Source organism: Bombus terrestris, chromosome 6 (assembly GCF_910591885.1).
Source record: "Bombus terrestris chromosome 6, iyBomTerr1.2, whole genome shotgun sequence".
Classification (NCBI taxonomy): Eukaryota; Metazoa; Arthropoda; class Insecta; order Hymenoptera; family Apidae; genus Bombus; species Bombus terrestris.
Window position 1 is genome coordinate 6,906,805 of NC_063274.1, and position 15,066 is coordinate 6,921,870.

Here is a 15,066-nt window from a genome sequence, read left to right on the forward strand (position 1 = left end):
TAAAAAGGTTGCTTCTTTACAGAAACAGAGAGACTTTGTAATAACGGGAATATTAGTAGGAATTATTAAGTCATTAGAGTCTAAAAAATATTTCTTTTTTTTTTCATCGATTCCAACGTCTATCACCGACTCTGCTTTTCTGACCACGAAAGAAAATTCCAAGCATTTGTTTCGTATCTGTCGAATAGAAAACTTAATAGTAAACTAATTCGATGATCAATTGAGATACGTATTTCTTTGAGGATTTTTAGATAGAATATAAATATGAAAATCGGTGAATATTGGTTGGCACGGTGCAAGAGGACAAAGCAGTGGACGATCGGTACCGTAGTATGGTCGCGAATGTTGTCGCCGTTATCTTCTCCAGGCTCGATCGTTTCTCACCGCCTAAGTATATGCTCATTGGCGTAAGGAGCATTGCCTGTGTAATCTAGGATGTTAATCGGGCAACATCGACTTGTATTACGGTACAAAGTAATGTTGTAATATACTATGAGCCGGCGGTGAATTAGTTTGAACGTTTAAACTCAACTGGCTACAGCCGCGCATCAGGCCGTGTATTAAATATCCTGTGCATGAATTAATCTTAAATTAATTATCACAGTATATCTCAAACGAAAATCGCATAATTTTCGATCAGACGTCATAATGATATTATTGAGATATGTGTAATTTTGTGTGCTAGACTAGGTTGGCCGTGTAGTAGTGACACACGTATGTGAATATGAGTGTGTGGAAGTATGTGTGAACGGTGTCTCCAAAAACAGATGAACGTAACTGTTCCGTTGGCAGTGTGGTATGGAAGATGGTGACACAAAGAGAGTGCAGAGGCGCGTGCGAATGTATATCGACGAAGATCCTGGAAATCGTTTATTAAATAAATCTAAAACTATTTTAATATGAATTCTAAGTGTAACCTTAGTGTTCCTTTACTTTTATTTCAGTAATTAAGATCCACAATTTTCAACAGATATATGTGTAATTGACCCTTATGGAAAAACGGCTCATAAAAAAAATAATGAATTGACGTGTTATTCGAGTAGAAAATCCACTCACCACCTGTATATTTACCTACAGACCTACATATCCAATAGGCTCTGCGTTCGAAAAGCTCGATTATATTAATTCAGTCTATAGATCGGCACGCGCTCTAATAACCTATTATTATATTAATACCACTTCTATTAATAGCATTGAATTCTTACGCAACATATTAATTACGCGCGCGCGCTTATCTATACAATTATTATCCAACCATAAAAGATACGCTATTCCATTGCAAGTGAATAAACATTGCCTATTTCCGAAGGCAGCCATGCAAAAAGTCCATCAACACATTTCGTTCAATCTGCATTAAGCGAGCTCTGTCACTTCATGCCATTCAAACAGATGGATTTTCTTTGTTAATAACTAATAACAGAGGATTCGTTCAAATTTCCCGCTGGAACTAACGAGCAAACCGTGGTTTCGTTTAGATTCTGCGTACGTTTATCGCGAGCAACGAAAAGAACGTAAGACAAGATTTCTCGATGCGTCTCGTAACTTATGAAATTAACAGCCAGATAAATAATTAAGAGTTAAATAATTGCTTAATTGTATTCGCGGGCTATGACGCGTGAACAGATCCTCGCTTCCGGATCAATTACCGGACGTGCCATCATGTTTCGATATATTGGGTTGGCAACTAAGTGACTGCGGATTTTTCATTACCACCTAACTTACCATTTGCTATTGTTGAAGATCACCACCTAATGACAGGTGGTAATGACAAAATCCGCAATCACTTACTTGCCAATCCAATACATCCAACGATCGAATTTGTCCGTTCGTTCCTTCGTTCGTGAAACGTGAATTTTAGATGATAGACAAGAGACAAATTTTATCTACTTCTACGTCAAACAATTTCACACTTCTGAACTTATTGAATTATCTATGCGTTACGATATAATAAGGCTCGAAAGATCTCCAATTTCCCTAATACCTGATCTTCAACAACAACAAGCCAATTTTATGTTCGCGTCGAATGTTCGCATTATTAGTACAGATCGCGCGATAACCACAGAATTAACATTTCCTCTGTATATTCATCCTCTTCGATACGCGAGTTTTCATGGTGAACGATGAAAATAACTAGCGGAGGACTGCACGTGTATGCTGACGAGGATTTGCGAATAGCGACCTGTAATAAATAATTACCGAAGCAAGACATTGAAGATATACTTTTTTTCACGCGATTATAACGACGTCCACAGGAGTCGGGGAGGGGACGTGTAATCATAGTGCACCGCGTGTAATGATTCACGGTAAATTCTTTGACCTAGCTTATTACTTTAATTAGGAACGTTGCAACGATAGTGAGGGAAGGGGAAGGAACGAGACGCGTGACAAGCGTGGAATAAAAAGCTTTAATCAGCTTTATTATTAACGTTAATAAATTGGCCCATGGCATGGCATCCACGTGATCTCTGGGCCGCGTCGTTTTACGCGTCTTTTGTTGCCGGCGTGCTGTGACCGCGAAAAGAACGGTACTCTTTCTTTATAATCCTCTTTGGACTCACGGTTACCTCAAAACGACTCGATATTTGTGTACTTACATAAATACTTATAATGACTGTGTTTGTTACAGCATTTACATGCTAGTTAAATAGGTTCAGTTATATTAAATGTCGTATCATTTACGGCTAATAGTACTTTCGTATAACTAGACAAATGTAATGTTATGGAAATGAAATGTATAGAACCTGATAGAAAACGCCTGATTGGTAAGTAAGAGTATGTGCAAGTACTTTGTATAACGTACCTACACCTATTATTGGAAAATGTTGATTTTGTTAAGACGCTACTATTTATGCAAATTATGGTGAAAATAGGAATGAAAAATTGCGTTGACAGAGCGTATTTTATTAAACTAGCATATTTTAATTTGCTTCAATTATGGTAGAAATAATAAGGAACATAAATGGGTAGCAGTAGAATTTATTAGCTATCAATTATTATTATTATATTGCGAATTTCTAATGCAAATGCAGGGCTTTATATACCATGAAACATACTAAGAGTGTAATAAAAATAAAGTACCATTGATAATTATACATCTCACAGGAATTGCATCTGGTTTTCTGAACGGCGTGCACGTTAAAAATTCCTCGTGCGCACATTTATTCTGTTTAACTAATTACTGGCGAGCATATGCACGGTTATTTATAACTCTTTACAAGTGCGAAGTTTCTTCTTTTTCTATAAAATTCCATCGACGATGAAAGGTATACGTACGTTGAACATCCTCGTTATGTGAACTCATTCTATGTAATTGCATTAAGTAAAAACCAGGCATACTACTGGCAAACATACACCCATTCATCATCCGTACCTCGACAAGTGCTACCTTTTTTATCGATAAAGTTTCATCCAAGAAGAACAACATAATTGCACTTGATATCAAACATACTTCTCATCCAGATTCAGTTTATGAGAGTTTACATTTACACGTTTTTTTTTTTTTTTTTTTTAACACCGAACGTCAGTGACATCGATATGTAACAATTTAATAACTTTTAGTGTCACTTTGCACGAAGAAACGGTACACGAAAATATCAATTATCAATAATAACGAAAGAAGCATATACAACGGCATCATAGAACCAACTAGAAATCAAAGTTTTGTATGTCTCAAGTGCCTTTAACGAGTGAAAAATGATAATAAATATACTTAGTATATACATCGATCTACCTTGCGATCTTTAACGCGTATTATGTCATCTGGTTGCCACGTTATTAATCAACGTCATTATTTCATGCTACATCTATCTTCCCTTCTCTCTCTTCCTTTTCCCTTAAGTATAACTAAAATAACTAACTCCAGTAAAGAAACATCGATATGAAGCTGCTGCACTGCTATTTACAATCAGATGATAATCACAATCGCAACTCCCTCGGAGCTACATATCGACGAAGGAACCGCGATGTATAGTCGCCATCATCGAGGTTGGAAAAGACGCGCGAACATAGGGTGCCGCTTGGTCGACGTTGCTCGCGCTTCTAGCGGTCCCATCGTACCAACTCCTCTCTCCTCTCAACCGTCTGCATGAATATTCATCGCTTTTCCGGCCGTCGCCTGGTGCGCGAGCGTGCGTTGCTCCCAATTTGTCACACACCGTGGCATTATCCCATTTCGCTAATAAAGTAATATTACGGGGAACCGGGCACGGGCTGATATACTTTTTCACTCTGTTGCCATGGCGCGCAATTATGCAACTTGGTAATTGCACGGCGCCCTGCCCGTCAGCTAGCCGTATCATCGCGTAACGAGACGCGACTTTATTACCGAGTTCCTCTGCGCCCGCCTTCATCCACCTTGGATGACGTGGAAAAAAGAAACAACGTCGTCCGTTCTTCTTCGTAAACGACGTCTCAGACGACGGAGGAAAGGAGGACGAGACGCATGGAAGGCCGTACGTGCTGTCAAAAAGTCAGGCTGACCCACCCTATAGATCAGAAGGTGGACAAATTAACGCCGTCGCAGATGTTATTGATTGAAATTCACATTATTTATTATTTCACAGTTTGCAATTAGACTAAAAATTGAAAGTTAGAGCGAAATTAAAACATTCTGAAAAATCGAGTTAATCATAAAACGTATTCGGCTGCGAATCGTTCGATGTTACAACGAAGGCAGAATAGTCTGTTTACGCGTTTACTATGTTTCAGGACGATCGAGAGAGGTTCGACGAATCGGCGACAGGGAGAGGGCGAGATGGTGGACGGTGGCAAGGTAAGTGGCTAGTCTTGATCGATTTTATCGATAATCGTGGAACTTGACTTTTCCTTTTTACGGAATCTTGTGTGATTATACACGTCTGATCATATGCTTGACGTGCTTCTCACTCTTTTATTTTTTCCTCGGAAGTTTGCTTGCTCGTTGTCGCTGTTCTCAAGGTGCTTGTTGGGTTAAAACGCTTTGATAACATGGCAGTGTTGTCCGCAATAATGTAATACGAGTGTCGTCGAGTCGCGATGCTAATTAGATTTTTTTAATGACCGTACCCTTTCGCTTGGACGCTGCGCGAGATCTTTATCGAGACGTTCCGTGCGTTTAACGTGTGTACAAGCGAAGGCAACTTGAATGTCGCGTTCGAGAAACTTGTGAGAGAAACTTCTATCCAACTTCGAACGATTACGATTCGTTTATGGCTTTCCGAGAATTCTCGAGTACTTTTTGTGCGAAATCTAAAATTCAAAGACATTTAAATTGTTCGATGCATCGCTTAGTATATATTGTCCAAAGTATAGATATTACAGATCTAACAATCTTCCCATTTTTCAAAAAAATTCGAAACAAATTATATAATATTACTTAGGTACCGTGTACTAGGTTCTAATCCCAACATTTCCAATTTTTTTTCTTCTGCTCGCACGAATCTCAACGAGTCTACCAATCTCCCTCTGGAAATCTCCCGAGGAATCGATTGACATTCGATTTCGCGACAGACAGGTATTACGCAGCCTTCTCAGGTATCCGCGACATTTGCTAGCAAACCGAGCGAGAGCCTCGTAATTAGAGTTTTTCTCGAAGGAGACGCGCGCGTGATCGCGTCCGGTCGCACCGTCAAAGATCAGCGCCGACCGATGCCGATAGCCCGCGAGAAACCGCATCTCGTGTCCCCTAACCGGTATGCCGAATCGAAAAAAAGTCGCAACAACATGGAGTGCGTGTCGCGCGATTCCGAGGACACCGATTTCACGGCAGATACATTAATGCCGGAGCCGTAGTCCTGTGCACGTTAGAAGCCGTCGAATAAATTTCCATCGGGACACGCCTCTGGATGCTCGATAATTCACTGGACTTTCTAACTAACGGAGAGGACGAGAATCACGGGAAAATCGTTCGCCTGCGCGATACCTTCCTATTACACGATTACGTTTGCGATGTTCTTGCACGATTTACGTTGGTTAATGGCAAAGGACAAGTATAGAAAGGACGTTAATTATACAGGCTAAGATGGATTGGTTAATTTCGTAGGAATTATTACTACCATTTCGTAGAATTCGTTTTAAGCAACGACATGAATGGCACAGAGATTGCTGTTGGTTATTTAAGGAGACCGTGCCTCATCCTTTGACACTGGTTGGAAAGTTTGTTCTTCTGTTCGTTATTTCCTTATTTCGTTATTTATGTGACTAAGCTTGTGTATATTATTGTTGAAATAGAAACTACTCTGACGACTCGTTACTTCCACGTTACATAATCTACGATAATAATTCAAACGAAGATATCAAACGATGACGGAAGCTTCGAAACTTTCAGAATTTTTATTACTTCACGCGTCAATGGCCGTGTTCGATTCTATCGCTTTCAAAATCTTCTCAACATCCCGACAGTAAGTAATTTATTTTGTAAAAAACCATCTCCGAAATTAAAATTATACTGTCGATATCTCGAAATGGAAAATCATGGTCCTGTTACTCGTGTTCGAAGGCGGTTGGACGAAAGGAGAAACGGTCCCCGGCGCGATCGATCGTTCCTGATTACGTAATCGGGCTTTCGAGGTCGGGCCGCAAAGTTGCTCGGCTAAAAGATGCTCTTTTGCCCCGGAGCGCGCTTAATCTTATCGCCGGCTAGGCTTTTGTCGGCCAGTTGATGCTTTCTCGAAGCTTTCTTATCGAGCCACGAGCCACGAGAAGCGCACGATTCTCGCCTCGCTTCCGCTTCGCTGGCTTCGTCTCGTATCGGCTCGTTTCCACTTTTGTCGTAGCTCGTAGCCCGACCCACTGGTAGAAAACAGCGCCGCATCACAGCTTTTAACACCGACGATACACGCGATATCCGCAACGATATTCGTGTCGTTTATCAGTGCACTCTATTAGCGACGCGATTCGATGTGCTTTATGCTTCGTGATACTTTGCCGGTTACGCGGTATGTGTTAGGTGCAGTGGTGAATAGCAAAAGTGTTAGGGAAAGTAATTATGGTGGGAACTGATCGGTGTTTATCAGTTTACGGTTAGGAAAAATTGTCGTAAAGATGATGAGTGGCTTTTCAGTTTGAGTAGTGGAAATAATAGCTCAAAATGTAGATTGGAATCGAAGATGACACGATTTGAAATACATCGAGTTTTACACGCTGAGTTATTTTAGATTGGTCATGATATTTTATCGTTGTTTTTGTTTGTTTTGCCAACAGCAACTAATCAAAATGAAAGTTTATATTTTTGTCCGGAATAAGTTGGCTGTCCAAGGTCGCTGGACGCTAAATCCCCATTATACTTAATTACTCAACTTCCTTATTTGCGTTCATTATATCATTAATACGAATGTTTAGCGTATTTGGCCGATTAAAACAAACTTGGTGAAGACCAGTAACACATTGCTGGAAACAAGTTTCCTTAATGTCTATATCAGCCAGAAATGCAAGCTTGGAATCGCAATGCTTGTGGTAACAACTCGTAATCAATATTTATGGCGGGAAACGAGGAAACGTCTGGAGCGCAGAAAGAAATAGAAAGGGAAAATGTTGCACTCTGCCCATAGATGGTTTCCATTTAAAAGAATTCAACGCCGATTTACAATTACATATTACGATTATAACAGTTCCGTCGGTTTGATGTCGACAAGATTTTCCATCAGCCAAAGATCGAAGAGAAGGAAAAACGAACGTGATCCAGATCATAAAAATAGCGATACCAATTGCCTGTACGTTGCCTGTACGTCATACGTAAAAGAACAATCTCTACCAACATCCAGCAATGAAACAAAAAAGGACGAACATATTTTCTAGTAGCCAAAGGCTGGAAAAAGGAAGCTGAGAGGCACGAGCAAGAAGATGCGTGTCCCAACCGGGCCAGTTACGTCGTGGATTCACGAATCCAGGAAGCGTGTTAGCCGGAACGTCGCCGTTCCGGCGATGCATCGCGGTTCACCGGCATTGTTGCGGACGAACGGCGAACGAAACGGAATCTAATCTGATGGCGCGGCGGGTCCACCTAATGGGCAAGCCGTGTCGGGACACGCACCTCTGCTCTCCTCGCTTGTGTCCCCGGCCGAGAAGGCTAAAGTCGTGTTCGCCCTGTCCGATGACGATATCACCCTGACGCAATCGCCATACGTAATGCAGCTCTTTCTCTGCGACTGGCCAAACGATGCAATGAATACGGTGAATCGCGGGATCGCGCAACCGGACACGCGTGGTCTCGCTTCTTCTCCGTTTTTCGACCCGATTCTTCTAAACTTTTGACCACGTCCTCTTTAGCTTACGAAGATACGATACACTGGGCATTTAGTTATCTGGGACATTTACTGGCACAGAGTCAAATGTATAATTCTGACGATATAATCTATGAGTGTTATATGATGCGCGGTTAATACTTTGACTGTCATACCAAAATCACATGTTTCGTTGAGGACGCCACGGGAGTATTTTTATTGTTCAAAGTATATAATAACAAAATAATAATAAGTTGATGATGTAAGACAACATTCTTCCCCAATGAACCGTTTATCTTATTGGTGGTCACGAGTGACCATCGTAACACCTTGGTAACAGCTGATAGCAACATATTATAACAAGGCTTCGTTTATTTCAACAAACCATTCGCATTCGCTCTTTTGTCGTAAGCAAAACGTCCAAAATATATTATTGAAACTTGTAGAAGATATTATTCATATTCATTCTGTATATAATAGTAAGGTATGTTCACACTTCTAACTTCAATTATATGATTATAAAGCAGTATTTACGATTAATTTCTAAGGTGTGTTTATAATGATATTCGTAAATTACCCCTCAAAGATATGGATGCAAACACAGTGCACCGTTAGATGCAAGATTTGTTCACATTTTTTTTTATTGATGTTCTAATAAAAATGTTTAATTATCCAATAGGGCACTTTTTATTTCAAAGTATCTTCTATTTATCGATTATATTGAAAATGCCTTAACTGTTAATTTTCATACAATTTTTCCGATCACCAATTACAACCGTGGCTGGTCATATTTGACCAACGTGGCGTTCAAAGTATTAAATCGCGATGACACGAATCGATCCGAGGAAAAAGTACTATGCAGATGTAAATTGCCAAAGATTTGCGAAAAATATCTGGCGATACGAAAAGGAAGAATAAATTTAAAGCGATTGTTCGATCGTTCTGAAATCGCGAGAGCACAGAGCCTGGCAATGCCAAAGCCCAATGAACACAAGCGCAGACCAGGGGGAATCAGATGCGACCGATGTCCAATTCCAGCTGAACAGGAACGAACGCAAATTGAATCGGTCTCCTCAGTGCTTTCGATCCTGCTCAGCTCGTAACGTTGTCACTGGCAATTCCCTAGGCTTTCCACTCCGTAACGGAATTCTCTGGTTCCGGCTACACGTCGCGGCGCGGCTCGATGCGCGCCATTTGTCCCGGCCATAGTCGGCGCGACGGAATCTACACTCGTTAGGCGAATAAATTCAATTGGAAAGCCGGCCTTTTTGCCGATAGCGCGACGCGCAATGCGTCTTGGCGACACCGCAGCCCGTACCGCTGGCCGAAGTCGACGCCGACATCCGCTACGTACATGGCACCGATGCTGACGAGGTGAAAAAAGGTGTCTCATGCCGTCCCGTAGCCGTGTAACCGCTCGCCTCGATTGAAATTTCACCGTGTTCACGGTGCTCCTACTCGCGCGTGCAACTCGCTACGTTACCTTTTTCCTCTTCCCCTGTCGGCTTTCCTCGTGAGATTTTCGCGAGACCTGCGGTAAAAGGGAAAGCGAGTGAGACGTGTCGCAAGAGACAGGCTTGCTCGAAAATCAGATCTGAACTTAGATGATGAAATTAGATTTTATTTGGAGCACTTGGCAAGCGTTAAATTAGAACGTTGACAAGTACGATTCGATTAATATTCGTTTAACGATGGTCTGGTCGATGTTTCGATTTATTCAAAAGAGTAATTGCTCGATCTGTAATCGATGAGCAAATCAACGACAGTAACAAGAACTTTATGTCGTTGTGCCACGTTTCCACGAATCCTGAACTAAGAAGGCATGGAGTGTCCGTATCGGCGCCAAATTAGCGGTGACGACTTGGATTCGTGCCAAAGAGCGCGTGTACCGGGAAAGAAGAAGAAGGTATCGGTTCTCGATGGTCCTTTTGAAGATGGAAACCGAGCGCAGCAAGGGTGCAGAAGCAGAATCAAGAGAAGAAGAAACGTAGTTGCACGCGAGGGTTCCCGGTGGTCGCTTGTCAGCGATATCTTCGCCTCGACTGGCGCACGTTTTCAAACCTGCCCTCTCTGTTTCTCGTTTGGGGTCCTTTTAGTAGCAGCGAGTGCAACTTGCGCGCGTGCTCGTCCGTGTCTTTCATGCGATGTATATCGACGGGTTGGCGACAATCATCGCCGCGGACGCGCTCTCTCACGGAGCCAATTACAAGCATAGAGGCCGCCACGGTACGGAGATCATTGCGATTTATTTTCTTGCCTGCCTCCTCTCTCGCCTCGGATTTCCGTTTCCCAGAGATATGGCTCCCGATTCCGGATGTACAACGAGTCTCCTCTGGATGTTGCTATCAACAACCGATTCTCTTAAGAAAAGAGCAACGACTTTTCTTTTTAGATTGTACTTTCGCAATTTGTGGAAGAAAATCAAAAATATCCTATATGCTCCTTCCACCGTACAATATCGCTCAGCTTACACTTCGAATCAAATTCCATGAAACACCTGGTTACTTCAGGCGCTACATCGCCACGTGATAGATGACCATGTGATTTTTCGAAGCCGCTACATAACCACGATGCCGTGATACGTGCAATTAGTAATTAAAGGAGGATCACGACCGCGGATCCGTCACAAATTCGCAAGAGAAACGACTTACAACAGCGTTTTTCCAAAGTTTACCTTAGCATCACGGCGCAAACGGCTCGTGAAGTTCGAAATACTCTGCAAAGTTGCAATAAAACCACGGTCTGATTAGAACAGGAGCCTTAGAGTGGCAGTAACACGTCGGTCTGGTTCCCATTTACGGAAAAAACGTTTCTCCCATCGCGTGACCCGGCCGTTCTGGTCGTCTGCGATCCTCGTTGCACATGCACGCGTTGCGTACACGTGCCCGCACGTGTTCTTTTTTTCTTTCTCTTCTTTCTTCCGCGTCCTACGTAGATTTACGCCGGTTTCTCTAATCAGAGATAATTGAAACGTGATTTCAGTCGAATCATTACACCGTATCATTTACTTCTGCGAACTTAATTGCCCCGGGTATTTGACGTGCGCTTCTTGAACAAATTCTTGGTAATTTAAAGAATACAATTACTTGTATAATTTAATAGAAGACTAGATGCACAAATAGCTCTTGAAAGATTAATTAATCAGATGGAAGAGTTGAGAGTTGAGGAAATTATAATTTTTATTGATGTAATGTCTTTATCGGCTATCTAAATATACAAGGTTTAACATACAGTTACGCAGTTAAGATTTTACGATTGCGTAACAAAAATTGTTCCTGGTAAATCTTGCAGGAAAGAACGCAGAAAGAATTACCACATTCCTTACATTCATCGCGATACGGAAGTATAACATACATACGAGCAAGAATAAGCAATTTGTCAGGAGCAACAATTCCCTCGTTTTTACCCTAAGAATTTTAATTTCAAAACACTGATTCTAATACAGAAAATTATACAAATATATTCAATTTGTTATAAGCAATTCATTAGAAGCGAATAAAATTCTTCCAAATTTCGGATAGGATATAAGCTACGTATAATTAAATCTAAATACGTCAATATTCAAATTGCTAAAACCGAGATACGAAGCAACGATAAAAAGGAAAAACACGTCGCGGGTACAGTTTCACGACGTTTGAACGAAGAAACTCGCCGCGTTTCTCAAACCGATTCTCGCCCGGACGGCGGACGCGAGCGTTCGCGAGGTAAATTGTCCGTGGAGCGATTAAATGAATAATTCATTCCTAAATTTCATCAGTTACACCAGGTTCGTCGTACTCTCTCGACGGAGAGCGCGTACGCGGCGGGAACGGGCGAAACAGATGGAAAGCCTCGCGTTGTTTCGCGTCGTTTCGCCATCGTGTATCATTTAGCTTCACGAACACGCTAGGAGACGCGGGTTAACGCGACTGCGCACGCGACGCCATCCACGATTTTCTTCCCTCCTTAGCTCACAAATTTACATGTTCTAAATTTTAATGATCTCAGAAATTCTTCGCCATTTCCACGTTTAAGCAAGACATTCGTCTTTTTTTTCTGTTGAGGATTGTTTATCTTCATCGCCGAAATAAAAGTAAAGGAACACTAAGGTTACACTTAGAATTCATATTAAAATAGCTTTAGATTTATTTAATAAACGATTCCCAGGATCTTCGTCGATATACATTTTCACGCGTCTCAGCACTCTCTTTGTCTCTCCATCTTTCATGCCACACTGCCAACGGAACAGTTACATTCATCTGCTTTTCGAGACGCCGCGCACACACATACTTCCACACATTCATATTCACATACGTGTGTCACTACTACGCGCCTAATCTAGTCTAGCACACGAAATTATATATATCTCAATATTTTCGTTTTTGCTTTCTCGTCGACTACGAAACATTACGGATTTCTTTTTAATATTTTCGTATCGGCAAACGCGATAAACGTTTGATCGAGCTATCGGACTCTGAAATCGATACGTTCCAATATATATTACAGTTCCAAATAGTTAGAGCATGTAAGCGTGATGCACGGCAGAAGTACGGATAACAGAATGAATTAAATCCTCACGTTCGCCAAGCATGATTGGAAACTGGCAGCAAGTTCCGGGACGGCATTTCTTCACGCGTGGTGAAATGATTTTCCGCGGGGAAATCGTTAAGGCGAGATTCGCGTGCAACCGAGGCGACATTACGCTCGCATAGTTGGTGAGTGTGTACGTGAATCACGATTATCAGGAGACACGCTGGCTCTCACAGGTTCTCATCCTCGATTGCACGCGACATACACGAGTAGAAGGAGCAATTTCCGCGGTGCCGTTATTCCTGTTAATCGTGGTGCGTCGATTGGCAATTAAAACCGATCAGCAAAAGAAGCGTACGCAGATAGAAAACCACATTAAGTATCCCACGATAAACATTCGCTAAGACTTAGCCAAGCTTTTGTTCGACGCCTTCAACTGTAAATCCTTTATTTCAAAATTACTGTACTATTGAGATTTTTCGTTAATTACATCAATAGTTTTCATTCGGCTAGATGGCAGATGATATTGGTGATTAATCCGACGTACCGACTCAAACGCTCTATATAAAACCACGATTGGTCTAACCTTTTACCGAGAAAAATTTCACCATCTGCGATCACAGAGATCCTTGTACCTACCTTTATAGTTTCTTCATTTCGATACATATACCAATATACGTATACATAGTGATCCTTGAATTCCCGTGAACCAGGTTAAAATAATCAGAGCGGACCGGTTGGTTGGTCGAAAGTTTCGAGTTAATTTCATCCGGAAAGCGAAGGATTCCATTTCCTTTGTGAGGGCTGGCCAGTGTGTACTTAGCTCGGTAGCGGAGCTTCCGGTATCACCCATGTGTGATGTCGACTATCGGCCGCACATATCGCGGCTACAAGTCTACGGAACCAGCCTTCTCCACAGAGAGAGAGAGAGCTTTTTAATTAAACGCTCCAAGGCTGGAGGGGGTGACTTCCATCCTCTCTCTCCTCCACCACCTCCTCCTCTTCCTCCCTACAACGGCCCGGGAGTTCAGAGTCGAGGCTCGAGCAAGTCAATATCAAATACCTCGGAGCTAGACGGAGTGGTAAGCGCAGAGTAAGCACACCGAGCAGAGACAGCTAGCCCGATACGATCTGGCTCTCTGCGTGGATCAGCGGCGGCACTCTTTTCACCCTTTGCACGCTCAACTCGTCCTCCTCGAGAGACCGGACCGACATCGATATAGCACGCAGCGAAGATTAAAGCTTTCGATGGCAATCCACGCGATATACGTTTAAGCGGAACAAAATGTATGAATTTATTTTCAATGTATTGTGCAGAGATAACGAGATGGCTAGCAGAACGACACGGGGGCAAAAGTCTCCTCTCCAATTCACCAGGTTCGTTACGCGTTGCTACAGAATCTTATTCGTAGACAAATATGAGACTTTCCGATACGCGTGATTATCACGATTATATCGAGTCGACCAGAAATAACCAATCAAACTCGCAGTCCTTCGTCCAGCCCGCTTCCCATAGACGCGCGATATATATCGTGTGGTATATGAAGTAGGATTACATCCTACGGCGAAAAATTCTTATTCCAAAATCTGGTTCTATAATCAAGCGTATCGGTAGAAATTCCTATAACGGAATTCGAGACCATCAAACTATCCAATCGAGCCCTATCTAACGATAAATGAAAATAGTTACGCAACGAGGGCCGTGAATCGGTCTGCACTCGCAGAATTCTTTCGCGAATATCGATCGTCGATCGCGTTTAAAGCGGCCTCGTGGCAACGTGTTGGTTAGTTCCCTCGTTACATACCAGTCGCTCGGAAACGCGAACACGCTACGAAAGCTTGGCGAAGCAAAGAGACGACGAGAAGAGAGGGGAGAAGAAGGGAGAGGTTGTTTCGTTTGGCCTCATCGCGGAAAACGCAACGCTGGCAACGCTTTTCCAACGATAACAATTATCCACGAGAGACTTCATTACCCATTCGCCGCGAGGCGGCTTCTATTCTTTATTTATGGACAAGCTCATTATTTCTGTGCAAGTAAGCATATGAAAAATTCTCTCTCCCCCGTGTTGCCACCCCTGGTTACCCGGATTCTCTGCCTCTTTTGATTTCTCCTTCTATGTTCCATCCTCGTTCGGCTCTCTTTCTCTTTCCACGGGTCTTCGCAGGCGGGTCCACGGTTTTATTAAATTAGCCACCGCCAGCCGGATGAAAACTCCTGCGGTTGTTGGTGCCGCGCGAGACCTTTTTTTCCATCGATGCCATTTATGCCGATACGTCGAACATCGTGCATCGTGTTCAGGTTATGTTTCCAGGGGATGTCGGGTTTTTCGGTTATTCGATGGAGAAAGGTGAGAATGCA

General features: G+C 42.4%; 1 protein-coding gene across 1 annotated transcript in view; it reads left to right on the forward strand.

Annotated features, from left to right (window-relative positions):
- Positions 1 to 15,066, forward strand: part of LOC100643692 (girdin) — a 178,112-nt gene that overhangs the window by 127,560 nt on the left and 35,486 nt on the right. The window contains exon 4 of the mRNA XM_003395945.4: positions 4,708 to 4,771. Coding sequence (XP_003395993.1) covers positions 4,708 to 4,771 — 64 coding nt within the window. The remainder of the gene's footprint in view (positions 1 to 4,707; positions 4,772 to 15,066) is intronic.